This window comes from Erpetoichthys calabaricus, chromosome 15 (assembly GCF_900747795.2).
Source record: "Erpetoichthys calabaricus chromosome 15, fErpCal1.3, whole genome shotgun sequence".
Taxonomy (NCBI): domain Eukaryota; kingdom Metazoa; phylum Chordata; class Cladistia; order Polypteriformes; family Polypteridae; genus Erpetoichthys; species Erpetoichthys calabaricus.
Genome location: NC_041408.2, coordinates 65,495,302 through 65,522,375, shown reverse-complemented (window position 1 = coordinate 65,522,375; position 27,074 = coordinate 65,495,302). Strand labels below are relative to the sequence as shown.

The following is a 27,074-nucleotide window of genomic DNA, read 5'->3' as shown; positions in this document are numbered from 1 at the left end:
TTAACAGTAATGCTCTTCACAAACTCAATTTAAAGTAACAGTCTTGATCCACTATACTAATTCCCTTCACAATTTAAAAAATTTCAATCATGTCTCCTCTTAATCTTCTTTTGCTTAAACTGGAAAGGCTCAGCTCTTTTAATCTTTTCTCATAATTCATTCCCTGTAGCTGTGGAATCAGCCTAGTCACTCTTCTCTGCACTTTTTCCAGCACTGCTATGTCGTTTTAGTTGACTGGTGTAACCAGTGAGCTATAAATGAACTGAATTAATGATTACTATTAAATGTAATAGACTGACTCATTTTTAAATTTAGGTAGATGATTACAACATTTACTTCAGGCAAATACAACAATACATATTAGACCATTGAAAATAAATTTTATATTGTGGAATTGCTGGTAACTCCTATTCCAGTTAGCTACTATAAAACAATGACACACATTTTATTTGTAAATCAATCTTTGTTTTACAAATAAATATTTAAATGCAACCAATTCTGGTGTTATTTTTAGCTGTTTTACCCAAACAATGATATTTGCTGTCAGTTTACCTCATATATTTATATCCAGTCTCAGATTATAAAAGTGGAGAAAATGATGCATCGTAGCACAAAATTATTTCCATTTTAGATGAAAATGAACCACAAAAGGTTAACATTTCATGGGACTGTTTCCACTTATTTAGAGAAAATATTTTTTAGCAGACTACAAATCAAATTAAATTCAGTGACATCAAGAGTTTAAAGGCAGCTACTACTTTATAAACAGCAAAAATACTAACAGATTGTAAAGCTAATATCACTTAACTTCCAAAACGTGCCCTCCTTGAATAAAATATTTTATATACTGTACATTTTTATTTCTATTTTATCCTTTGGAATAAAAATATTAATGATCCATGTCCTGAAAAACAATGAGGATGCAGATGTTTTCGGGAATCAGAGGAGTTAAAAGAAATAACCTTTTTTTTCATAATTTACTGCATTAAATTCAATATACATTAATTTAACAGATCCACGTTATTAAGATCTAAGTCATTCACATTACTAAATAAGGAAATGAAAACACCCTTGTGTTAAACTGGAAATAAAATACTGTTCTCTACTTGACAGAGAAAGGTTTGACCTAACAAATACTTCTGTAATGCCAGGGTGTAGCCCAAGAGTGATTACAAAGCATCAGATTACATTTGTAGCAATTCTGTTCTGTCTCTGCCCAAAATGACAACAGGTTTTCCCAGTACTTTATCATAAAACATATTTAGTTAGAAACAGTGTACGTTTTACAAAATACTTACACGTGATTCCAATTTTATAAAGCTCTCTGAACTTTTGATTATACCCTTCTCCAGGGACATAATCACCCAGACCAATAGTGCTGAGAGATATAAAGCAAAAGTAGAAAGACTCAAGAAAATTCCAGTCTTCCTCCAAGGCTGAGAACACAGCAGCAGGGATGAAGAAGAAGCAGGATACAGTGATGAACCCCAATGCTAATGCATGAACCAACGCAACAACCTGCTTAGAAAAACCCCAGCGGGTATGGATATACATCACAGGGCGCCGGCTACTGTAGACCATGATTCGTTGCACAACTGCTGTTAAAAATAGGAGTGTGAAGGGAATACCAATGATAGAGTAGATAATACAAAATGCCTTTCCTCCATCTGAAAGGGGTACAGTGTGGCCATAACCTGAAAAGAGAAAACATTATCAGTTTTAATCCTACAGTTTTACTATTCTCATTTTTGACATTTTAGATTCTTATTCAAGCATATGTATAAATGATTCACTGATTAAGTACACTATACTATCAAAATAAAACAGACCAAAATTTCTTAATTCCTTTGCTCAAATATTTTTATTTAAGTATATTTATTAAACTCATCTATATTAATATTTAAAACAAAATTGCAGCAAAGGTTTAATAATGCCTTTACTACATTTAGATATACAGTCCAACAATAAATATCCCCTGATAAACCTACTGAAAAAAAGAGGTACTACAAAATATTAAAGGGAATGAATATATGATATGTCTAACATCAGACATATGCAACTTTGAAAATTTTCAGAAACCACACCAACTTCTATTAGGTAGAAAAAAGTAAAAAATGTACTGAATCCAATCTATGTCAAAATAAAGAATATGAACAAGTGAAATAAAATGTGTTCGGTAGCTGACATTGATTATTTTGCACACCTGCAATTATGTAGTCAATTGTTTGGAAAAATTAAAGTAAAAACAATTTAAAAAAAGCAATATACACCACAGCTCATGAAATATGCTGAAACATTAATCAGAGCACATCAAGCTCAGTTTCCGAAGCGTATAGCAATTTCCTAGTTTTAATACCTAGTTTTCCCAAGTGGTCAGAAAAGCTTAAAATTTGCCTTTTCAGAGCTATGTGAATTAGAATGGAAAGTGACTTTTATCATTTTCCTTTGTGCTCAATTTAAAAAACGTTTCTGTCCTTGAGACTGACCCAAGATGTACTGGATAACAGAGCAAATTTAATTTGCTTCATGGATATCAATATGTGATGGCTGTCAAAATTTAAAGATGCTGGATGTAATTGTACATTTTATTTTTCACTTCTTCAAATTCACATGCACTACTACTAAATAAATCTATAAGACGACTGGCAGAATTAACAAATTAAATTAGGATGACATACATTCGGACTTAAACTGGATAAAGTTAAATTTAAGAAAACAAACCGCTCTTGCTACTGAATTATTAACAAAATATATGTACTTAAAATACTTAAGGAAATTTAAATAAACTCTCATGAGCTAATGAGTAATATCAACTGATGCCGACCTTTCTCTGGTTAAAAAACATTAATTTATTCATAAATGACACCCCAGATTGAAAATTTATATCTGTATTCTAGCATTAATAACAATTATTTACATAAACATCAGTAAAATGTAATCTATGTTGGATAATAAGGGACACATATTACACTAATACAAAAGGGGAAGCATGGTTTCCAGTTCTGCATACTCAGAAAACAAAATAGCAAATTGTCCATCAATTAAACAACTTTTTTTAAAAACACTAAAATACATAATGTTCTGTACATTTTATTTTATGAAAATTGAAGTGCAGTACCTGTCAACCATTTATTTCTAATAAAATGTAATTGCTTTATCTAAATTTAATTGCTTTATCTTAATCTAAGAGCAATGCACCAAATCTACCAGAGTCTAGACTCCTAATCTCAAAACTGCTTCCAATATCAAGGCTTAAATGAAATAATCAGTATTGTCTTCTGCTTGTTAATGTTACTTGACTTATGCCTTGTAAAATACTACAAGATGGCGTACCAGAACTCTGCTATTTTATTCTGCTAAAAAAGCAATGATCTATATTTTTTCCATGTACATTTCTAGATAAACTGACATTTAATTTCAGCATTGTTTTTATCTGCACATTGCAAATTAAGAAAGAACAGACTCAGGATCCCCATGATACTGAAATATAGCGTGTTTGAGAATGTATGTATGTATGTATGTAATAATAATATTTAAAAAATTAGAATCTAAAAGATATTACACTAATACTCAACTATTTACTAACATTTTCTGCTAGTATCTATCCAATTTCTGAACCTACCTTCTCTTCCACTGATATTCAAATCAGTATTAACAATGCAGTGAGATCCCACATAACTAAAATGAATTCCAAACAACTTTATTCTAGCAACCTAGTTGTGCTCAAAAATGCTAGAATGCTACTGCATGCTTTATGTACTTTCAGAATTTACAAGAGTAACCAACTATACCAGGTTGTAAAGAATGTTTAAATTTAAAACATTCTTAAACTTTTATCACACACATTTATAAAATGACCGAAAGATTACTTAGCATTTGGTATCCAGTCTCTTTAACCTCCTCCGCATGCACCCCTAGCCTGACTCAGGCTCATAATTCTACTATGCAATTACCTACTGTATTTATGATGATGTTTTGGCATGTTTCTGTTACACATAATTCCAATTTCCAAAATAAAATAAAAAAAAATCAACATTTTTGGCTTATTTTCCCTGGGTTAAGATAATAAACTGCTAGACTAGATTAATATCAGTCACCTATTTTTGCACACTCATAATATTTTTTATACTTACTAAAATTAATGGTACAAGTAAATCAGAGGACCAAAACTTTGTTATCTAACAAAGTGCAACCCTACGGTTTATGGAGTGAGGAATCTAAATTCTGGCTAAGGCACATTCTTTGTGGTGTTTACCTGAGTGAAATCTAAAATTACACAATAAAACAAGCTGACAGAAGAAGAAAACTTAGTTCCAAGTGAGGTTAACATAGGAATGTGTGGTAATGGTATCAAGAGACAACTTATATCTCAGTATATCTCAGTCAGTCAGGGGCAGTTATTGGTTGCATGGTGACATTTATGGCTCTGTTATATGTCAACTTCCCAATACAGTTAACTATAATTAAGCAGATACAGAAGACAAAACTAATGAACCAGAAGTTGTCTGAAATTAAATAGTACATTTATTCAAAAAATCATCTTAAAGGATAAGTTTTATATTTTTCAAGTCAAATTTATTTCTTCACAAACATACTATATATGCATTTGCCATGTGAAATTATGTTCTAAAGTTAAGAGTTTCCTATAAATTAAAAAAAAAAATATTGCTGGCATTTTACATTTTAGTCTAAAGGGCACTGAGGAAACCCTTAAAAATTTATCAAATACTATATGTTCATTTTTCAAGCCTGGACAGTTATTTAGTATTGTTATGTGCCTTTAGACTACACACACACATTGTAAAATAGTGTTGATGTGTCATTATTGAACAATTATGAAATTCAGCCATTGGGTGGTTTCCTCCCTACAAACAAAATCACAGTAAGCTTTTTGTGCAACATAGTTGCTTTTGTTTTCATTTACTTCCATATTTGTGTGAGAATTTGCACAAGCAAAAAGAAAACTTATTATTATCACGAGAAAAACAGTACCAGTAAAATGCAATAAAACCATTATTTCCAGATCCCTTTTGTTGTCACAAACATGTTTCAGAAACACTGAAGGGATGTACATACTAGGTATATGCATTTGACATTTTTGACCATAACTCATTAAGTCAAAAAACAAAAGTTTTTAAGCTTTACCTCCATTCCCCATACCTTCCATTGTAAAGTGCTAGAGTGGGAAAGATATATATTTTTAATTTATAGAGAGCCCTTAACTTTAAAACTCATTTTTATGTGGCCAGTACTTATATACCTTGTTTGTGAGGAAATAACTTTGACTTGAAAAATACTAAAAATATCCTATAAACCACTTGTTTGGCTAATCAATGGATTGATAAGTATTATTTTTTATTATGAAGTTGGGAATTCTATCCAGGTACCAGGCAAATTATACACTGAAAATTGCATCTAACACAATAATGCAATGGTTACAATAAAATCGTACTCATTTTCAAATTCATTAGAAGAGTGTACTTTCTTGTTGACACCATACTGTACTGTTCAAATACAAGGTAATTAATCTTCACTTTCGTTAACACTGTATTAAATATTGGTAACATCTTGTGTGACCAAAGCCAATCAAACAATATAAATAAAGACTTTGAAGAAAATACAGAAAGACATTAGTATTTTCCATTGGATAAACCTTACTTGCAAAAACAACTTGCATCATAGCATAGAGCACAGTTCAGCAAAATGCTCAGAATTTAGCTATATGGGACATCCCGTATATGCCAGTGTAGGATTTTTAACATGTTACTATTTTGGATTTGAAACTTCATTACATCAAACCTTAAAAAGGACTTTAATTCATAAATATTTCTAGAAAGAAGGCCTAAAAATTCCTGCAGTAAAAAAACTAGTAAGAGGTTCTATTTGCACATTTAAACATGACAAAACAGACATAAAATGTAAAAGAGAAAATTGCTCAGACACGATCACAATGCACAATATGCTAGAATGAAAGGATAATAGACAAGTGTTCAGGAACATAGTGAGCAGTTTCAATTTGATTTTCAGATTAAACCACAACTGGGTAGGAAAGCATAATATGGTTTGGATTTAAATTTTGCTAATGTTATTTTAAAATTATTGCCAATTGCTGGGTTTACACCATTTCATCAGGATGGCCTTAATATTCAGTAAGCATACCTATCAAAACTTTTATTTTCAGAAATGCGATTACATCACAGATATTTGACTTGTTCAATAACAGCATTTTATTTGTAATTATTCTATTTTAAGACATAAAACCTACTGAAACAAAGTACAGTGGAACCTCAAGATACGAGTTTAATTCGTTCCAGCACTGAGCTCGTACAGCAAATTTCTCGTATCTAGAACAAACTTCCCCATTGAAAATAATGGAAATCCAGTTAATCCATTTCGCGCCCCAAAAATATTAACATAAAAATCAATTTTCCTAACAAATAACACTGATAAATAATATATACTGTAGTCCTACCTTTAATAAATAACACTGGTAAATAATATAACTGTAGTTAATTTTTATGAAGAGTCCTGGCTGGCTTGAGGGAGACGATGGGGAGGTGGGAAAGAGGAAACGGGTTACTGTGGGGAGAGGCATCGTGGAATAATTATTTTCACGTTAAATGCAAAAAAAACAATGAAATCACAAGCGCACAAACGTGTAGATCCTCACGCTAGGGGAGAACAAGGAACACTGAGTGAGCTGGCGGGCGGGCAGCGTCAGCTTGTGTGAATCCAGCACCAGAGAGAGACAGAGGCACGCAGGCAGCTAGAGAGAGAGCCGCGCACGCACACACAGGCAGCGCCAGAGACAGACAGAGGCACGCAGGCAGCCCGAGAGAGAGCCGCACACACAGGCAGCCCGAGAGAGAGAGACAGAGGCACACAGGCAGCCCGAGAGAGAGATACGCACGCACACAGAGGCAGCGCCAGAGAGAGACAGAGGCACACACAGAGATAGATAGATAGATAAACAGACAATAACTTTGTATGATGTTAAATGTTAACGTTTAAGAGTCTCATAGTTTGGGGGAGGAACAATCTCCTCAATCTGTCAGTGGAGCAGGACAGTGACAGCAGTCTGTCGCTGAAGCTGCTGTTCTGTCTGGAGATGATACTATTTAGTGAATGCAGTGGATTCTCCATAATTGAGAGGAGCCTGCTGAGCGCCTGTCGCTCTGCCCTAGATGTTAAACTGTCCAGCTCCATGCCAACAATAGAGCCTGCCTTCCTCTTCAGTTTGTCCAGGCGTGAGGCGTCTTTCTTCTTAATGTTGCCTCCCCAGCTCACCACCGCGTAGAAGAGGGCGCTCGCCACAACCGTCTGATAGAACATCTGCAGCATCTTATTGATCTTATTCGAGGCGGATCGGGAAACGTGTCACGCATACCCACAGCCTGGCTCGTGGCACGTTACGCGAGCCAATGCTCGTATTTAGATCTGAATTTTTCACTCATACTTTCCTCATATCTTGAATTTCACGTATACAGAGGTGATCGTATCTCGAGGTTCCACTGTATATTAAAACTTATCCCACATAATGTAGAAAGTATATAATAGGAAACCTTATTTAACAATAACTTATTAGGCACTATGTACTGTATGTAATTGGTCAGAGACTAACAAAGTCTGCATTGTGTTCACATCCCATCTTCAGGCTTAAACCGATGAACAGCACAAGTGTATCTATATATATATAATTCGCTAAGACCATGGCAAGCAAGATGCACGCAAGACAGAACCCTGCCCGCCAACTCTTACCCTCCTCCCGCGTCATGGGATACGCACGACAGAGCCCCGGCCGCCAACTCTAACCCTCCTCCCGGAACACTACGACAAACTCAACACAGAACAGAAACACGCTGTTGACACTGTTTTACACGCTGCATACAGCGATTCCCATCCCCGACAAACATGCTTCTTCTTAGATGGTCCTGCAGGACCAGGGAAAACCTTTGTCTACAAAACCCTGATTCATACCATCAGAGCTAGGGTAGACATTCCTACAACCGTAGCATCTACAGGAATAGCTGCAACACTGTTACCGGGTGGACGAACTGCACATTCCATTTTTAAAATACCGTTGAGGCTGAATTCTACTTCCGCATGCAACATCAAACCTACCTTGACACACGCTCAACATCTTCTGCAATCCAAATTGATAATATGGGACGAGGCGCTAATGACACATGCATATGCATTCCAGGCAGTTGACAGGTTATTATGTGACCTCACGGGTGACACGCAGCCATTTGGAGGCAAAACAATACTATTGGGTGGAGATTTCCGACAAATTTTCCCCGTCATTATGTGTAGCTCCCGAGCACTTACTGTCGCCAGCTGCATTAACAAGCAACCTTTGTGGCGTTACATACATGTTCTTACACTGACGGAAAATATGAGGGCTCTTCCTGAAGAACAACATTTCGCAACATGGCTCCTCGATGTTGGAGACGGGACAAATGGAACACCTGTGACATTGCCTTCACATTGTTTTTCTTTTATTTTTGATCCCTTCCAACAACTATATGGCGACATCGACTTCTCAACTGTCACTCTGGAACAACTCAGCACGCGAGCTATAATCGTCTCTGCTACAGTCCACATGCACCTCTGAGCCACATTGACTTTTCATTGTTCTTTTCGGTTCCAGCTGCTTTCTATATATAATCCACCAAGTCGCCCGACCATGGGATACGCACGCACACAAGACAGAGCTCCGCCTGCCAACTCTAACCCTCTTCCTGCGTCCACCCTCGCTCTCAAGGCGTGAGCAGGCTGTGCGCATGGGATACGCACGACAGAGCCCCGCCCGCCAACTCTAAGACCATGGGGTACGCATGACAGAGCGTTGTTCTTAGTCACGGAAGCATAGTCATACAGTCTGCTCAACAATACACTGACTACATGAATACTTCTGGAGTTTATGGTGGCGAGGCAGAAATTGTGGCAATGTCCCAAATGCTTCCAGCTACTATCACCATTCACTTCCGAGATATCCCTGACCCCATCAGATCCAAATTTGCCTTTTGCTTTTACACGCAAACAATTTCCTGTTAGATTGGCCTTTGCAATGACAATTAATAAGACACAGGGCCAAACTTTCAAAACGATATGCCTGTATCTGCCAAAACCAGTTTTCAGTCACGGACAATTGTATGTTGCTCTCTCCAGAGTTCCATCTTTTTATTCACTCACAGTTGTATCCTCATACCCACCCCATTTGGACAACCGTGTCTTTCAGGAAGTGTTCACCCATCAATAAATAATTATGCGGCGTATGTTACGCCGCGGGTTGGCTAGTTGTTGTTATTACATATAATTAATATGAAGTAAACAATATACACACTACACCTTAAAAGATAAAAAGCGATAAAGTATCCAAGGGCAGTCACAGCATTAGCTTCACCCTTTTTGATTCAAAATATAAAAGACAAGGAAAATAACAAGCTTCATTAACATACCATAACTCAATAAGTCAAAAACCAAAGAAAGGTACAGTAATCCCTCACTTATCGCGGGAGATAGGTTCCAAGGCCGACCGCGATAACTGAATTTCCGCGAAGTAGGGACACCATATTTATTTAATTATTTAACGTGTATTTGGACGTTTTTAAACCCTCCCTGTATTGTTTACAACCCACCCTTTACTCTATTAATAACAGGGACAACTGCTAAGCAATATGAAATCGGTAGATAAGTTTACACTTACTGTATAGCGAAGTACACGTAGCAGCTTGTAGGTGGTCATGACGTCGTCGACTTTGTTGCAAAGATTCTTAAAGCAGATTCCATCCAGACTACTGCCTTATCACATCCACTTGCAACTTGTTTTGCGCCCTGGTTAAAGGACACAGCGGCCGTAGATCTTATATGCTGTTCCTCCTTTTTAAATAAAAATAATCGTGGACTCATTGATGCTGTAATGGTGTCCTGCAGCGGTGTAGCTGTTCCCTTCCTTCAACATATCCAAAACTTTTACCTTTTCTGCAATCATTTGCATCATCTGTTGGCGCTTGGACATGGCCCCTGGAGCAGTAGCACGTTAATGCTGAATGAGTGAGATGAGACTTCCTGGTTAATGCAGCACTCCGTCGCTGAGCCAATCAGCAGCACACAGGAACTTAACTGCGTGCTCTGATTGGGTAGCTTCTCAGCCATCCGCCAATAGCATCTCTTGTATGAAATCAACTGGGCAAACCAACTGAGGAAGCAAGTACCAGAAGTAAAACGACCCATTGTCCACAGATACCCGCGAAGCAGCGAAAAATCTGCGTTATATATTTAGATATGCTTACATATAAAATCCGCGAAGTCATGAATCCGTGAAAAGCGAACCGCGAAGTAGCGAGGGATTACTGTATATGAAAATATCTAATAATGACAAAAACATTAAAATTAACAGAAAAAATAACCACAGTCTATAAAATGTAACAAAATAAACTAGTTTAGTAAAAGAAAACAGAGATTGAGGATGGAGCATCAGGTTAAACCATAACAGTTAAGACATCTTAAACAAGCTCAAGAGTATGGAGGTACAACACACTCTGTCTATAATCTCCTTTTACCCATGCTGATCCTGTAAATTCATGCAAAGTATAGCTCACTCACCTCAATACCACTACCAGCTTGACCAAATGCACTACATTTTCTCAATGGTTTCTCTGACATCATCCATATGACACCAACACTGTTGCAAACTGACAACTGCTATCGCTGGTGTGGTATGATTTACCATATATCTTGTATGCAATCTTTTCCACTTGTAAGATCTGTTAAACCCTCAGTAGTAGCCTTACTAAAAATTAGCAGGCAGTGTGGTATATGCAGAGTTGATATTACTGAACTCTTACTTGCCCTTACCTAAGCTATGAACATTATGATCAAACAGGCAGACGGGTAGACAGACTATTTGCATTTAATATGATATACTTAAAATGAATACAAAGTGGCAAATAGCACAGAAAAGCTGAAAGAGCAAAAAGAGGTGTTGCAACTTGTTCAGTCTTATTTTTTTATATAAAGTCAATACATTTTTCTTAGCCTTCAGGCACTGTTTTATAGATATTTTTAATATGGACGATTCCAAATTCCCCTCCTTTAACCGTCACCTAATCGTGGTGGAGGGGTTTGCGTGTCCCAATGATCCTAGGAGCTCTGTTGTCCGGGGCTTTATGCCCCTGGTAGGGCCACCCAAGGCAAACTGGTCCTAGGTGAGGGATGAGACAAAGAGCGGTTAAACAAACCTCCTATGAAGAAAAACCATTTTGGACGGCGTTTTCCCTTGCCCGGACGCGGGTCACCGGGGCCCCACTCTGGAGCCAGGCCTGGAGGTGGAGCTCGATGGCGAGCGCCTGGTGGCCGGGCCTGCACCCATGGGGCTCGGCCGGGCACAGCCCGAAGAGGCAACGTGGGTCCCCCTTCCCATGGGCTCACCACCTATGGGAGGGGCTAAGGAGGTCGGGTGCAGTGTGAGTTGGGTGGTGGCCGAAGGCGGGGACCTTGGCGGTCCGATCCTCGGCTACAGAAACTGGCTCTTGGGACGTGGAATGTCACCTCTCTGAAGGGGAAGGAGCCTGAGCTAGTGCGCGAAGTTGAGAGGTTCCGGCTAGATATAGTCGGGCTCACCTCGACGCACAGCTTGGACTCTGGAACCAATCTCCTTGAGAGGGGCTGGACTCTCTACCACTCTGGAGTTGCCCCCGGTGAGAGGCGCCGAGCAGGTGTGGGTATACTTATTGCCCCCCAACTTGGAGCCTGTACATTGGGGTTTACCCCGGTGGACGAGAGGGTAGCCTCCCTTCGCCTTCGGGTGGGGGGGACGGGTCCTAACTGTTGTTTGTGCGTATGCACCGAACAGCAGTTCGGAGTACCCACCCTTTTTGGAGTCCCTGGAGGGGGTGCTAGAGGGCATACCTTCTGGGGACTCCCTCATTCTGCTGGGAGACTTCAATGCTCACATGGGCAATGACAGTGAGACCTGGAAGGGCGTGATTGGGAGGAATGGCCCCCCTGATCTGAACCCGAGCGGTGTTTTGTTATTGGACTTCTGTGCTCGTCACGGATTGTCCATAACGAACACCATGTTCAAGCACAGGGGTGTTCATATGTGCACTTGGCACCAGGACACCCTAGGCCTCAGTTCGATGATCGACTTTGTGGTCGTGTCGTCGGACTTGCGGCCACATGTCTTGGACACTCGGGTGAAGAGAGGGGCGGAGCTGTCAACTGATCACCACCTGGTGGTGAGTTGGCTTCGATGGTGGGGGAGGATGCCGGTCAGGCGTGGTAGGCCCAAACGTGTTGTGAGGGTCTGCTGGGAACGTTTGGCAGAGCCCCCTGTCAGAAGTAGCTTCAACTCCCACCTCCGGCAGAACTTCGACCACATCCCGAGGGAGGTGGGGGACATTGAGTCCGAATGGGCCATGTTCGTGCCTCTATTGTTGAGGCAGCTGACCGGAGCTGTGGCCGTAAGGTGGGTCGGTGCCTGTCGTGGCGGCAATCCCCGAACCCGCTGGTGGACACCGGCGGTGAAGGATGCCGTCAAGCTGAAGAAGGAGTCCTACAGGACCCTTTTGTCCTGTGGGACCCCGGAGGCAGCCGATAGGTACCGGCAGGCCAAGCGGAATGCGGCTTTGGTGGTTGCTGAGGCAAAAACTCGGGCGTGGGAGGAGTTTGGGGGAGGCCATGGAGAATGACTTTCGGACGGCTTCGAGGAGATTCTGGTCCACCATCCGGCGTCTCAGGAAGGGGAAGCAGTGCAGTGTCAACACTGTATATGGTGAGGATGGTGCGCTGCTGACCTCGACTCGGGATGTTGTGGGTCGGTGGGGGGAAATACTTCGAAGACCTCCTCAATCCCATTAACATGCCTTCCAATGAGGAAGCAGAGCCTGGGGACTCAGAGGTGGGCTCCCCCATCTCTGGGACTGAGGTCACCGAGGTGGTCAAAAAACTCCTTGGTGGCAGGGCCCCCGGGGGTGGATGAGATACGCCCGGAGTTCCTCAAGGCTCTGGATGTTGTAGGACTGTCTTGGCTGACACACCTCTGCAACATCGCATGGACATCAGGGACAGTGCCTCTGGATTGGCAGACCGGGGTGGTGGTCCCCCTCTTTAAGAAGGGGGATCGGAGGGTGTGTTCCAACTACAGAGGGATCACACTCCTCAGCCTCCCTGGAAAAGTCTATTCAGGGGTCCTGGAGAGGAGGGTCCGTCGGATAGTCGAGCCTCGGATTCAGGAGGAACAGTGTGGTTTTCGTCCTGGTCGTGGAACAGTGGACCAGCTCTATACCCTTAGCAGGGTCCTGGAGGGTGCATGGGAGTTTGCCCAAACCAGTCTACATGTGTTTTGTGGACTTAGAAAAGGCATTCGACCGTGTCCCTCGGGGAATCCTGTGGGGGGTACTCCGAGAGTATGGGGTACCGGCCCCCCTGATAAGGGCTGTTCAGTCCCTGTACGATCAGTGCCAGAGCTTGGTCCGCATTGCCGGCAGTAAGTCGAACCCGTTTCCAGTGAGAGTTGGACTCCGCCAGGGCTGCCCTTTGTCACCGATTCTGTTCATAACTTTTATGGACAGAATTTCTAGGCGCAGCCAGGGTGTTGAGGGGGTCCGGTTTGGTGGGCTCAGGATTGGGTCACTGCTTTTTGCAGATGATGTTGTCCTGTTTGCTTCATCAGGCCGTGATCTTCAGCTCTCTCTGGATCGGTTCGCAGCCGAGTGTGAAGCGGCTGGGATGAGAATCAGCACCTCCAAATCCGAGACCATGGTCCTCAACCAGAAAAGGGTGGAGTGCCCTCTCAGGGTTGGTAGCGAGATCCTGCCCCAAGTGGAGGAGTTCAAGTATCTCGGGGTCTTGTTCACGAGTGAGGGAAGAATGGAGCGTGAGATCGACAGGCGGATCGGTGCGGCATCCGCAGTAATGCGGGCGTTGCATCGGCCTGTCGTGGTGAAAAAGGAGCTGAGCCGCAAGGCGAAGCTCTCAATTTACCAGTCGATCTATGTTCCTACCCTCACCTATGGTCATGAGCTATGGGTAGTGACCGAAAGAACGAGATCGCGAATACAAGCGGCTGAAATGAGTTTCCTCCGCAGGGTGTCTGGGCTTTCCCTTAAAGATAGGGTGAGAAGCTCAGTCATCCAGGAGGGGCTCAGAGTAGAGCCGCTGCTCCTCCGCATCGAGAGGAGTCAGATGAGGTGGCTCGGGCATCTGATCAGGATGCCTCCTGGACGCCTCCCTGGTGAGGTGTTCCAGGCACGTCCAACCGGGAGGAGGCCCCGGGGAAGACCCAGGACACGCTGGAGGGACTATGTCTCTCGACTGGCCTGGGAACGCCTTGGGATTCTCCCGGAAGAGCTAGAAGAAGTGGCCGGGGAGAGGGAAGTCTGGGCATCTCTGCTCAAGCTGCTGCCCCCGCAACCCGACCTCGGATAATCCGGGAGACAATGGATGGATAAACGATTCCAAATTTATTAGTATTTCCTTTTTGTCCTAAACTGTACATGTTTTGTAAGTCTCTGTGTCACCATTTTATTGTTTGTAGCTTCCACCTTCCCCTGAAATAAAAAAAATGACTGAAGAGAAAGACTAGATTTAGCAATATAAACTGTTGAGGACACACTTTTTTTATATACCTTTCCAAAGATGATGTTAAGCCTCTACTTAAGAGACAGAAGAGATAGAGATAAACTTCAAAGAAAAACAACAGAAAGAAAAAACAAAAGATAAAAAAGGCACAAACTTGAATGAACGTGGTCAACCTCTGCTTGTCCTGTGGCACCCTGAGTGAACATTTGAGACCACATTTCTCCTCATTGGCTAAGAGAAGCAAAAAATAAACTCCCCTCTGCTTTTATGTTAACAATATTAATAATTTCCTTTGTGTATAAAGATATCTATTTTGTAGTATGGCTAAAAAATTTAAGGTGCCACAAATAAATCAGGAAGAGTTAAAGGAGGCCAAATGCAGCCTCTTGCAGTGTTGTGTGGTGCATTCCTTCCCACACCACCACTGCTGGCATCATGACTAGGAGGTGCTATTCTAGACAGAAATGCTTTAGCATGTTAAAGTTGAAATAAATGGGATATGGCCAAGGTGGAGAAAAGAACACAGCATGGAGTGCATTCTTGCATTTAGACATAGTTGGAGGTAAACATAATGCATCCTCGGGTATAAAAAGACAATTTTGAAAATTGGCAATTTCCATCATACAAAATGCTACTGCATGCTGTCACATTGCACTGCTACAGATGCAACAAGACTATTTGTAGCCATCAAACTCTAGAGGGAATGCAGTTATTAATCAAACTTTCCCCTCTCCCTGGTGGTTACCAAGAGATGTACACAGTTACAGATAAAGAGGTGATCTTTATTTTGTCCCTCATGTTACTCTCAATAATCCAGGACAACAAAATGAGTGTGTTTTAAGAAAAGTTTGCAAATTATTAATAAAATTAATTTGCAAACCTAAAACTGAAATCTGTTATTTATACAAATATTCAGAACCTTTGCTGTGCACTCCAAATCATGGTCAGATGCATCCTGTTTGCTTTAGTTATCCTTGAGATGTCTCTGTAACTTAACTGGAGTCCACCTGTGGCAAATGTAATTGACTGAACATAGTTTAGAAAGGCACACACCTGTGTACAGGCAGTCCCCGGGTTACATACGAGATAGGGACTGAAGGTTTGTACTTAAGTTGAATTTGTATGTAAGTCGGAACAGGTACATTATTTTAATAAATGCTATTTTTGACCAACTGTAACCAAGTGCTCTGCCAATGAATGATGGGAGTTTCACCTCTCTCTGACCTTTTTATTATTTCTACTTTATTTTCAATGGTGATGGTTTTTCTCTTCTTTACTGTATCACCAGCACTTGCATCAGATTTGTGTTTCAGAGACATTCTTGAAGGGTGAAGACAAAAGGTTAAGATGAGCTCTTCTGCACAGCATTGTACAAGTTATCACAGCAGGAAGGCACCAGTCATCAACACGTCTGACGTACTGACAAGAGACAACTTCCTGCTATGTGCGTAACAGTACAAGCAGGCTTGCTATTGAGAATGAATGGGGGTGGCGAGGGGCAGTGCATCACCAGGCCACCTCACTGTCACCTCCACTACAGTATGCTGTAGAACGAACACGGTGCGGCCAAAGGCGAACAGTGAATCGCCCAACCCCAATTCAACAGGCAGCTATCCGAGGCACACTACAACTACCCCCGCCGCCCTGTTCAGCCACAACCGGGTCACACTTGCAGCATTACCAGCCGTGTGTTCTGTGAAACGCCCCCCTTCGCTCCATCCAGCCCGCATCCACTCAGGAGCAGCAGCTGCGGCGGCGTAGTGGGCGGGCAGCGAACTATCATCCTGCACACGAGTGATAGCTGTGGCCCCAGTGACTATGGACCACGGGTCACCGCTTGCTGCTGGGAGCTGCCCAAGGGACACTACACTACACGAGCAGTGAAATTGCCCCCCCTCCAGCCACCGCTTGCAGCATCCCCAGGCTGAAGATGACAGAGCGGCAGTTACTGAGGTGCATGCGTCGCAGCTGCGTCCTCGTTCGTAAGTCGTAGGTCGAGTGTCCGTAACCTGGGGACTACCTGTATACTGTATAGGGTTTACATTGTATGTCAGGACAAAAATCAAGGCATGGAGATCAAGAAACTCTTTGTATTCCATAGCAATAAAACTGTGGCGAGGCATAGGTCAGGATATGGTATAAAACCATTTCTAACGTTTTGCGCGTTACCAGGAGCACAGTGGTCTCAAAGGATGGCTATGTATGTACAGGTGTGTACTGCAATGGACTGGCATCCTAATATGCTGGGTTGGTTCCAGGGACTTTCAGTGCTCCAAAACATTACAAGAAAGTAGTCAAAATGTTTAAGTAGTTTAATTGTGGAACAAAAAATAAATTTATTGTGGGAATGTGAAAAGAATTAATAACATACACAAATCAGAATGAACAAATAATGTATTTTCTCTCAACAGAACAATCTGAGAAAGTGTGGTGACAAATTTCTGACAAACAGCCAAGAAACAAACATACAGTAATCACTTTGGGTGGTTAAGTATGCATAGTACTCTGCCAACAAAACTGGCACTGTTTAGAAGGCGAGTATCTAAAATGATGTGAGTAAATTTCAGAAAATTTCATTGGCAGTGTATGCTTAAGGGAAATGAGTCGAATTAAAAAATGCAAGTGGTAATATAAAAGAGTGTTATATATGGAGTGAAGGGAGAAAACTCAATTGAAGTAATAAAAAAGAGAGATTGGAAAATAATCTGAACTGTGAAAGATCAACAACAACAACAACAACATTTATTTATATAGCACATTTTCATACAAAAAGTAGCTCAAAGTGCTTTACATAATGAAGAGAAGAAAAATAAAAGACAAAATAAGAAATTAAAATAAGACAACATTAATTAACATAGAAAGGAGTAAGGTCCGATGGCCAGGGTGGACAGAAAAAACAAAAAAAAACTCCAGAAGGCTGGAGAAAAAAATAAAATCTGTAGGGGTTCCAGGCCACGAGACCGCCCAGTCCCCTCTGGGCAAAGATGGGTTATGGTGGGCTAGAAACTGATTAATGTTCTATAAAAGACCATAAAAATGAATGGAATTACTTAGAAAGCAGAAGGGGAAAGCTACGATTATGCTATAACAAAAAGACTGATCAAATGGAATTACTTAGAAAGCAGAAGGGGAAAGCTACGATTATGCTATAAAAAAAAGACTGATCAATAGTAAGAGAAGAACGGATGCTGAAAAAAACAAGAAATAAACAAATGGAAGAGGTGAACTAAAAAAGAAATATTGAAGAGTGCAATGAAAAGACTCTAGGATACAGAAGCACAAGACATTATCTGTGTCTGACTTTGCTTTTTACTTGTATAAATGATAAAGGACCCTCAGAGGTTTATTGTTCCCAAGGATGCTGTTGACCATAGTTTTTGTTTTCCTCTCCTCTACTGTCAACTGGCCATAGTTCAACAAGAATGTTAATAGACAGCTATGTTTAGGTTCAATTCATGCTGATCAGTCTGTAAACTGCTTTGTTTTACTGGTTAAAAAAGTTGTATTTTGGTGTGTATGCATTATGTAATTAGTAATTTAATTTTCTCTTTCAACTTGCTGCACAATTCTTGGTTTGCACACAGTGAATGGTGCAATAGAAGAATAAACCGAATTGAATTTAATTTTGTTCATCATGAAAGGCTAGTTTTTTTTTTCCACTCAGTCCTTAGGACCCCATGTGGCTACAGCTTTTAACTCAACTAGTTCTGCTTTTTAATTGCTCTCACAGTCTAATTAAACAAATTGTTGTTTTCCATTTCCTATGTTTTAGGGTCAATGCAAAAAAAATGAAAAAACTAAGTTTTCTAAATTTATATTAGAACGAGCTGTATATACCCGGCGTTGCCCGGGGCAGAAGTAACCTAATCGGTCAAACACTTACATATATACCAAAGTAAACCTAATCGGTCAAACAGTTACATATATAAAAAAACCGAACCTAATCGGATAAACAGCTTCATATATACAGAAGCGAACCTAATCGGACAAACAGCTAATCTATATACATAAGCAAACCTAATTGGTCAAACAGTTACATAAATACAAAAGTAAACCTAATCGATGAAACAGCTTCATATATACAGAAGCGAACCTAATCGGACAAACAGCTAATCTATATACATAAGCAAACCTAATTGGTCAAACAGTTACATAAATACAAAAGCAAACCTAATCGATGAAACAGCTTCATATATACAGAATCGAACCTAATTGGTCAAACAGTTATGCATGTGCAGAATGATTTTACAAAGATTATGCGTGTTAACAATCATTAAAAAGAAAAGATTGAGGAACTCTTCTTCTATATGTGATAAAGCTGGATGAAGCTGACTTGACGAAGACGTAGGTGACATAGATTGGTTTTTCTAAAACAGAAGAAAAAAATGAGTATCTATTATTATTTTAAATTAGAATGAAAATGAGAACCTTCATTAGAGATAGATTATCCGTATTAAAATATGTGCATGAATAAACTTTTGCTAACTCTCTAGCAAAAGTTTATTCATACAAATTGGCATGGGATGGCTTTGTGAAAAAGTAAAAATTAGATAAAAATAAATTGAGAATGCGTACTTCGATTTGATTGAGATTATCTATAATGATCAAAAAAAAGTTTACTATGTTTTTTTTTCCATACGGGAAGGATGTAAAACCTTACATAGGCACCCTTCAGCCCGTACTGAAGGGTAGTGTCAGATTCTTACTGACTAAAAAACACCCTTTTTATTCCACAGCTACCCCAAAAACCACTATTAGGCATTACTTTGGGGTGGCAGTAGTTTAGTTATGAAACAGCTGGGTCCTGAAAAAAATCTGTGTTATTAGTGGCTTCATCACATATAGAAGAAGAGTTCCTCAATCTTTTCTTTTTAATGATTGTTAACACGCATAATGTTTGTAAAATCATTCTGCACATGCATAACTGTTTGACCAATTAGGTTCGCTTCTGTATATATGAAGCTGTTTGATCGATTAGGTTTGCTTTTGTATTTATGTAACTGTTTGACCAATTAGGTTTGCTTATGTATATAGATTAGCTGTTTGTCCGATTAGGTTCGCTTCTGTATATATGAAACTGTTTGTCCGATTAGGTTCGGTTTTTTTATATATGTAACTGTTTGACCGATTAGGTTTACTTTGGTATATATGTAAGTGTTTGACCGATTAGGTTACTTCTGCCCCGGGCAACGCCGGGTATATACAGCTCGTATACATACAGTGGTGTGAAAAACTATTTGCCCCCTTCCTGATTTCTTATTCTTTTGCATGTTTGTCACAAAAAATGTTTCTGATCATCAAACACATTTAACCATTAGTCAAATATAACACAAGTAAACACAAAATGCAGTTTTTAAATGATGGTGTTTATTATTTAGGGAGAAAAAAAATCCAAACCTACATGGCCCTGTGTGAAAAAGTAATTGCCCCCTTGTTAAAAAATAACCTAACTGTGGTGTATCACACCTGAGTTCAATTTCTGTAGCCACCCCCAGGCCTGATTACTGCCACACCTGTTTCAATCAAGAAATCACTTAAATAGGAGCTGCCTGACACAGAGAAGTAGACCAAAAGCACCTCAAAAGCTAGACATCATGCCAAGATCCAAAGAAATTCAGGAACAAATGAAAACAGAAGTAATTGAGATCTATCAGTCTGGTAAAGGTTATAAAGCCATTTCTAAAGCTTTGGGACTCCAGCGAACCACAGTGAGAGCCATTATCCACAAATGGCAAAAACATGGAACAGTGGTGAACCTTCCCAGGAGCGGCCGGCCGACCAAAATTACCCCAAGAGCACAGAGACGACTCATCCGAGAGGTCACAAAAGACCCAAGGACAACGTCTAAAGAACTGCAGGCCTCACTTGCCTCAATTAAGGTCAGTGTTCACGACTTCACCATAAGAAAGAGACTGGGCGAAAACGGCCTGCATGGCAGATTTCCAAGACGCAAACCACTGTTAAGCAAAAAGAACATTAGGGCTCGTCTCAATTTTGCTAAGAAACATCTCAATGATTGCCAAGACTTTTGGGAAAATACCTTGTGGACTGATGAGTCAAAAGTTGAACTTTTTGGAAGGCAAATGTCCCGTTACATCTGGCGTAAAAGGAACACAGCATTTCAGAAAAAGAACATCATACCAACAGTAAAATATGGTGGTGGTAGTGTGATGGTCTGGGGTTGTTTTGCTGCTTCAGGACCTGGAAGGCTTGCTATGATAGATGGAACCATGAATTCTACTGTCTACCAAAAAATCCTGAAGGAGAATGTCCGGCCATCTGTTCGTCAACTCAAGCTGAAGCGATCTTGGGTGCTGCAACAGGACAATGACCCAAAACACACCAGCAAATCCACCTCTGAATGGCTGAAGAAAAACAAAATGAAGACTTTGGAGTGGCCTAGTCAAAGTCCTGACCTGAATCCAATTGAGATGCTATGGCATGACCTTAAAAAGGCGGTTCATGCTAGAAAACCCTCAAATAAAGCTGAATTACAACAATTTTGCAAAGATGAGTGGGCCAAAATTCCTCCAGAGCGCTGTAAAAGACTCATTGCAAGTTATCGCAAACGCTTGATTGCAGTTATTGCTGCTAAGGGTGGCCCAACCAGTTATTAGGTTCAGGGGGCAATTACTTTTTCACACAGGGCCATGTAGGTTTGGATTTTTTTTTTCTCCCTAAATAATAAAAACCACCATTTACAAACTGCATTTTGTGTTTACTTGTGTTATATTTGACTAATGGTTAAATGTGTTTGATGATCAGAAACATTTTGTGTGACAAACATGCAAAAGAATAAGAAATCAGGAAGGGGGCAAATAGTTTTTCACACCACTGTATACACACATACATGCAGTTTTAATAACACAGAAATCAATACAAACATTAACATCATTATCATATGAGAATATGAAGTAATATATAAGAAGCACATTTCATATAAATATAAATTATTAAACAGTAAAATCTTCTTCTGTAATTTGCTACCGTGGCAATTTGTGTGTCTGTCCAGGATTTTAAATGACCTGTAGCTCGCAAACCGTTGCACCTATACACTTGAAATGTGGTACACATATAGTACGTCACGTCTACTATCCGCTTTATGGGTGATGATTGTTTTAGTCTTTTTATCTTTATTTTATTTTATTGTACAATCAAGTCGTATCTGCGCACAGCAGGGCAGCCGTGGGCGGATGCGTATGGTGTATTCACTCGATGTTATCGTGCATTGCGCTGTCAGTGGTATTTTGATAAAAGAATTTGAACAACATATAAGAAGCGTATAAATTATTAAACAGTAAAACATTAACATTTAAGAAGTAAAGTTACATTAAGTACTACTGCTGTGCCTTCGGGTATACCTCATTTTTTGTTTGCCCATTACATGCTTAAATGTATACATTTTTTGGTGCACCTACCCGAGAACACGCGACATATAACCGAGCGTGGGAGAAGCATGGATTTTAAACACGCGTTGAGTTGATGTGCTGGTCTCCCTCGTGAAATAACTGGTAATGTTTGACTAAAATCTACAGTGAGTAAAACGACATTAGCTCCTATTTTTTTTTTTTACGATCTCTGAGATGTTGCTTTTTTCGGTTCAAGGCTTCATAAACTCTTTTATGTTGTATGGTGTACTTATCCCAAACCATCATCTTTGAATGTTGCAAGACTTTCGCCTTGTATGTAGATCGGGGTAATTACATTCATTGCATTCCTAGTCTGAATCACAATGTGATTTAATGGGTGGTTACCTGGCACTGTAGGGTTGCCACCCGTCCTTTAAAATACGGAATCGTGCCGCGTTTGAGAATGAAATTGCGCGTCCCGTTTTGAATCAATACTGGACGGGATTTATCCCGTATTATTTTTATCATTTTTTTTTTAAAGCAGCGTCTCATGCAAATCATCCCACACGCATTTTATGAAGATGCCTCCTTTCCTACTTTTGATTGGGTAATACTTGATGTCATCGTTAGTTTGATTGGTGTTTTTAACTGTCCAGTGAGTAGGGCGTGTCTTTCAACCGTAAGCAGATTTTTTGCACTGGTATCACTGACCTCGACGACGGCGACGTTATACGTCAAAAATAAATTACGATAAATGACGATTTTAGCGATACTTTATTACGACGGCGGCTACATAGACACGATCAAATAAAAACAAAAAAATCAAATAATCATTCTACATTTTCAAAACGTCGAAAAAACGACGGAATGAAAAAAAGGCCCACCCGACGACCCACCCATTCCATTTTTATATATATAGATGTACAAAGTATTTTCACATGTTAAAGAGGTAATTTAGAGCCTTCTTACCTTGGTTTTTACAACTTTCATCATTGTCATGCATTTTATTATGCTTTTCAAAGAGTTTGGGTTATTTAATTAATTGTTTAATAATTACCATGTTAGTGGGCAGGTGTGGCGGGTGAAAACAATTTGGGTGGGGCGCAGTTTTGGGGAGGGCAAACTGAAGCAGCACCTCATAGCTCAGGAGAAAAGAAAAAAAAACATATACAAACTCTAATGTTGCCCACATAAAGAGCGTTTTGAGTAGTGAGAAATGCCCTATATAAATGTAAAGAATTATTATTAGTAGTAATAGCGTAGCCATAAACTTGTTGGTGGGTTTCACCCATATATGACAGTTTATAGAATTTGACCTTTACCAGACAAATGAGGGGCATCCTCTAGTAAAACCCTGCTCAGTAATGCACACAATGTTGGGAGATGTATGCACACAAATTTAAAGACCCAGCCATTAAAAATAAAAATCTATCCTTCTTGGCTATTATAAGAAGAAAACTAAAAGTATGGCCCTAGAATGATGCAATAAACACTAAGGAAATAAAACACAAGATGTAAAAAAATAAAAGGCAGAGTCTTTGCCTGCTTTGTAATCATATAGGACAGTGTTCAGTCCTACAGTACATTATAAATTATGTAAACATGTACAGTTACTACATCATCAGATCAGCTACAAATATAATAATATCATTATCACGGTATACTGGGAATAATTTTAGCAGGATTTCAGAAATTCCATTTATTGTTAAAATTATGACAGACAAAACAGAATATTTTGGACATGTCTGTAACATTGCTCAAGGCCACTGCCATCACTATTTTTCCTTCTTAACATTCAACCAGTTGCTAAGGCACACAAGTTTGTTCAAATTTTCAGATACCAGAGTAGATCTCTTTTTATGCACAATATGAAAAAGAAAAAAAGGCAACTGCACAATACAGCATGGAACAAGAGCATAAGCAACGGACTTTGAAATGCTTGCAAGAATAACAAACCACCTGAATTACAACATCGAAGTCTATTGTCAGGTTGTATGCAAATAATTTTGCTGGTTTGTATTTATTGATGTTTAGTTTCTATTATATGAAATAAATACCATTACTTAGCACAGCATTGAATTACTTCTGTGATTACTCATCGTGGGTATTTTGAATGTTTATAGTTGCAGGAGCTGTAGAATACCATTGTAAAAGAATGCCTTTTGTTATCGAGACAACAGTTGTTACATTCCAGGTTTAGGCACAACAGTATTCTCAACCTTTTTAAAGCATGGTTTGGAGAAGTGATCACTTCGGGCTTATCAGAGCTTTTGCTCTCATCTTGGCCATGCAAAGCCAATTCATATCCTCCACAAAGTTTCACAGTGTATTATTGTGGACAGGATGTGTTGATTTTTGGTCACCTCTAATGCCAATCCTGTAGCATTTATCTAGATTTTCAGCAATACTGAGCCTGCCAAAAAATGAAGTCTTATGCTGTCATCTAGATGACTGCAGCTACTTTCCCGAGTTTTTAAAGAATTTGGGGGTTTAGCACCCCAGCTCACTGTATTACTAACTGACAGTTATTGGGTCTGACACTGATGTAGCTGCAGCTTATCAAAATTCAGTGTCGTCCGCTATGGTGTCTGCTCTTCTCATTGTTCTTTATCATTATTAGGATACAATTAAGTGAGTAAAGTACACAAAGTAAAGACAAATCAATAAGACAACGGCAAAAAAAGAATCAAATATTAAATGCTATATCAAAAATACAAATATTTCTAAATGTTTTATAAATTAAAAAAAAAAAATCACACCACTCTGCTTTTCTGAATGCAGAATAAGTGAAAAGGAAAAAATGCCCAGCGAATTAAATGAGCTCATTTAGAGGTGACATGAGTCACTAGATTCTGAAACTGGCTGAAAAAAAAAAAAAAAACTGCCAGCCACATGGTACAATTCTGCATTTGTGTTCTAAACTTTGGCATTTACAAATAAAAGCAGCTCTTCAACATTAAAGTATAAAGGCATTTCCTTTTAGTAACCAGGATATGCAGTGTTGAAAAGTAGGAATGGAGTATAAAAAATATGGTAGTTTTTTTAAACGTATACTGTTCATATTATGATTTCCTATTTTTTCTTCCACTTTAATTTGGAAAGTAAACAACTATCCTTTTCTGTTTGTTCCCTAGAACTGATAAAAAAAAGTTAACCTGTTAGTAAGTAAAAACAGAGTTTACAGTACAAAAGGTTAAGATCCTTATTGAGATTTGGTGACTAAAAGCATTTAAGAAAATATGCTGCAGGGCAACCTAACACTTCCTGTCCCTGTGGATGACATTTTAAGGGGTTGACTTTTAAACGCTACATCTTGTCAGCGATCTGAAAGCAGTATATACAGGTAGACGGAAAAATTTCCTTCCAAGAAAAATTCTTACAGGCCCTTCTCTCACCTTGAAATAAAATACAGGAAAGAAGCAAGGGAGAGGAGTGTATCGCTTACTCGCGGAAAGATTAGATGCCGGCTTCACCTTTGTGTGGTCGCGTCTTCAGGATTAGTTTATCGACACCCTTTCTCTAAATGTGGAGATATTCAATAGGCCCTGGCTTGGAGTTCTAAATCGATGTAGAACCCATACTTCTTTATGATTCAACGCGGTTCAGTTTAAGAGATGCGCTTCATTTTAAGTAAGACTTAATGACCTAGATTTAGAACGGAGGAATCTGTCAAATGCGGATGAAGTTCTTTTACGAATGCGGACATTTTTCCACATTTGAGTTTCAGCATTTGTCAATGTTGCTGTGTCCCTGTGCCTTCTTAAGGCAAGTTTGATTAACATATCCTTGGAGGGCGTGAATGAGTTCGATTACTTTATTAAAATAATAACAGGACGTATAGTCTGGCCTCTGAGGGTACAACATGGCTTTGCGCAAACGTAAAGCATGAGCAAATATCTTACCTGTGGTTGACAGTACGGTGCTGGCGAAAAACAGCGCCGACGTGAAGTCCCAGTTCCAATTGGAAGTGGCATTGTTAAGCACTGACACGCCGTAGTTGCTGGCTTCTAGTGCCTTCACCAGAAACTCTTCGAGCCTCTCTTCGGACAGGCACTCATTCTCCTGCAAGAACTGATCCTTGACTTTTCGCAATTCATCACGCAGCAGATCCTCGTATGGCAGCTCGACAGCGGAGAAAACCAGGGCTCCGAAAATCAAGTAAAGGACGTACCCAAGCACCAGGAAAAAAAAATACCAACTCGATCTGTTGCTCTGGATGAGACGCACGCACGAGTTACTCGTCAGCGACTGTAACATCTTGTGTGCTGTGAAAGAGAAATCACCAAGAGTACAGTCGAGGCCCGCAAGCGTCTCCAAAGCAGCGCCGTCCTTTCTGTTTCTTCGTCTTAGTTAAACTAGAATCTACCGCTGAATCAAGACGCTCATTGTGATGTGGCGCTGACTTCACGCGCAATGACGTGTGTCTCTTCCACCCTAGCGCCAGCCCGAGCGGGCAGGTGCAAAGCAAAGATGCGACCGGGAGACACGCCCCGCTGACGTCATCGCGCGTCCTTACGAAGTCCCCACAGTTCTAGTTAGAGAAGCAGGATTAGTAGCATTGCATGCGGGACCGTGTGACGCTAAGGTGACAAGAGAAAAAGTATCAAGTGTAATAGGAAGACTGACGGTGAGTGTTACGTTAGGTATCTGTCTCCTGTTAACATGCCACGTACAGCATAAGCAGCCTTTTCACAATGACAGACTATATGTTGTTCGGTTAAACATCTAAGGAAACACGTAGTTGATATGGGGTGCCAGCGCTGAAGAACTGCAGCTCCACGATATACAATATTTTTAACACTCGCTACACACACAATGCAATGAACTATCATCCCGTCCTATGATGTTTCCCTCCTTGCGGTAACGCGCGATGGTTTCCGCAAACGTGTACTGGAAAATGGTGTCTAGGGAATGCGTGGATGTATTTTTTTAAACCAACAATGAAAATCAATTACCCAGAGCCTCAATATAGGCCATCTAATAATAACTACTATTTCACAATTTAAATGAGTTGGTACAATTACGGTTTTTACTCATGAGTGAGTGCAGTTTAAGTCTTTGCCTTGGGCAGTGATTTTTAACCTTGGGCTTCTAGTACTACATTGGTTGATGGTTTTAACATTTTAATTTTTAATTAAG

General features: G+C 40.0%; 1 protein-coding gene across 1 annotated transcript in view; it reads right to left on the bottom strand.

Annotated features, from left to right (window-relative positions):
* kcnk1b (potassium channel, subfamily K, member 1b) overlaps nucleotides 1-26,403 on the bottom strand; it is a 35,367-nt gene extending 8,964 nt beyond the window's left edge. The window contains exons 1-2 of the mRNA XM_028820147.2: nucleotides 25,838-26,403; nucleotides 1,299-1,694 (exon numbers count right to left, since the gene is read on the bottom strand). Coding sequence (XP_028675980.1) covers nucleotides 1,299-1,694; nucleotides 25,838-26,192 — 751 coding nt within the window. The 5' untranslated portion in view covers nucleotides 26,193-26,403. The remainder of the gene's footprint in view (nucleotides 1-1,298; nucleotides 1,695-25,837) is intronic.
* Nucleotides 26,404-27,074: the final 671 nt, after the last annotated feature.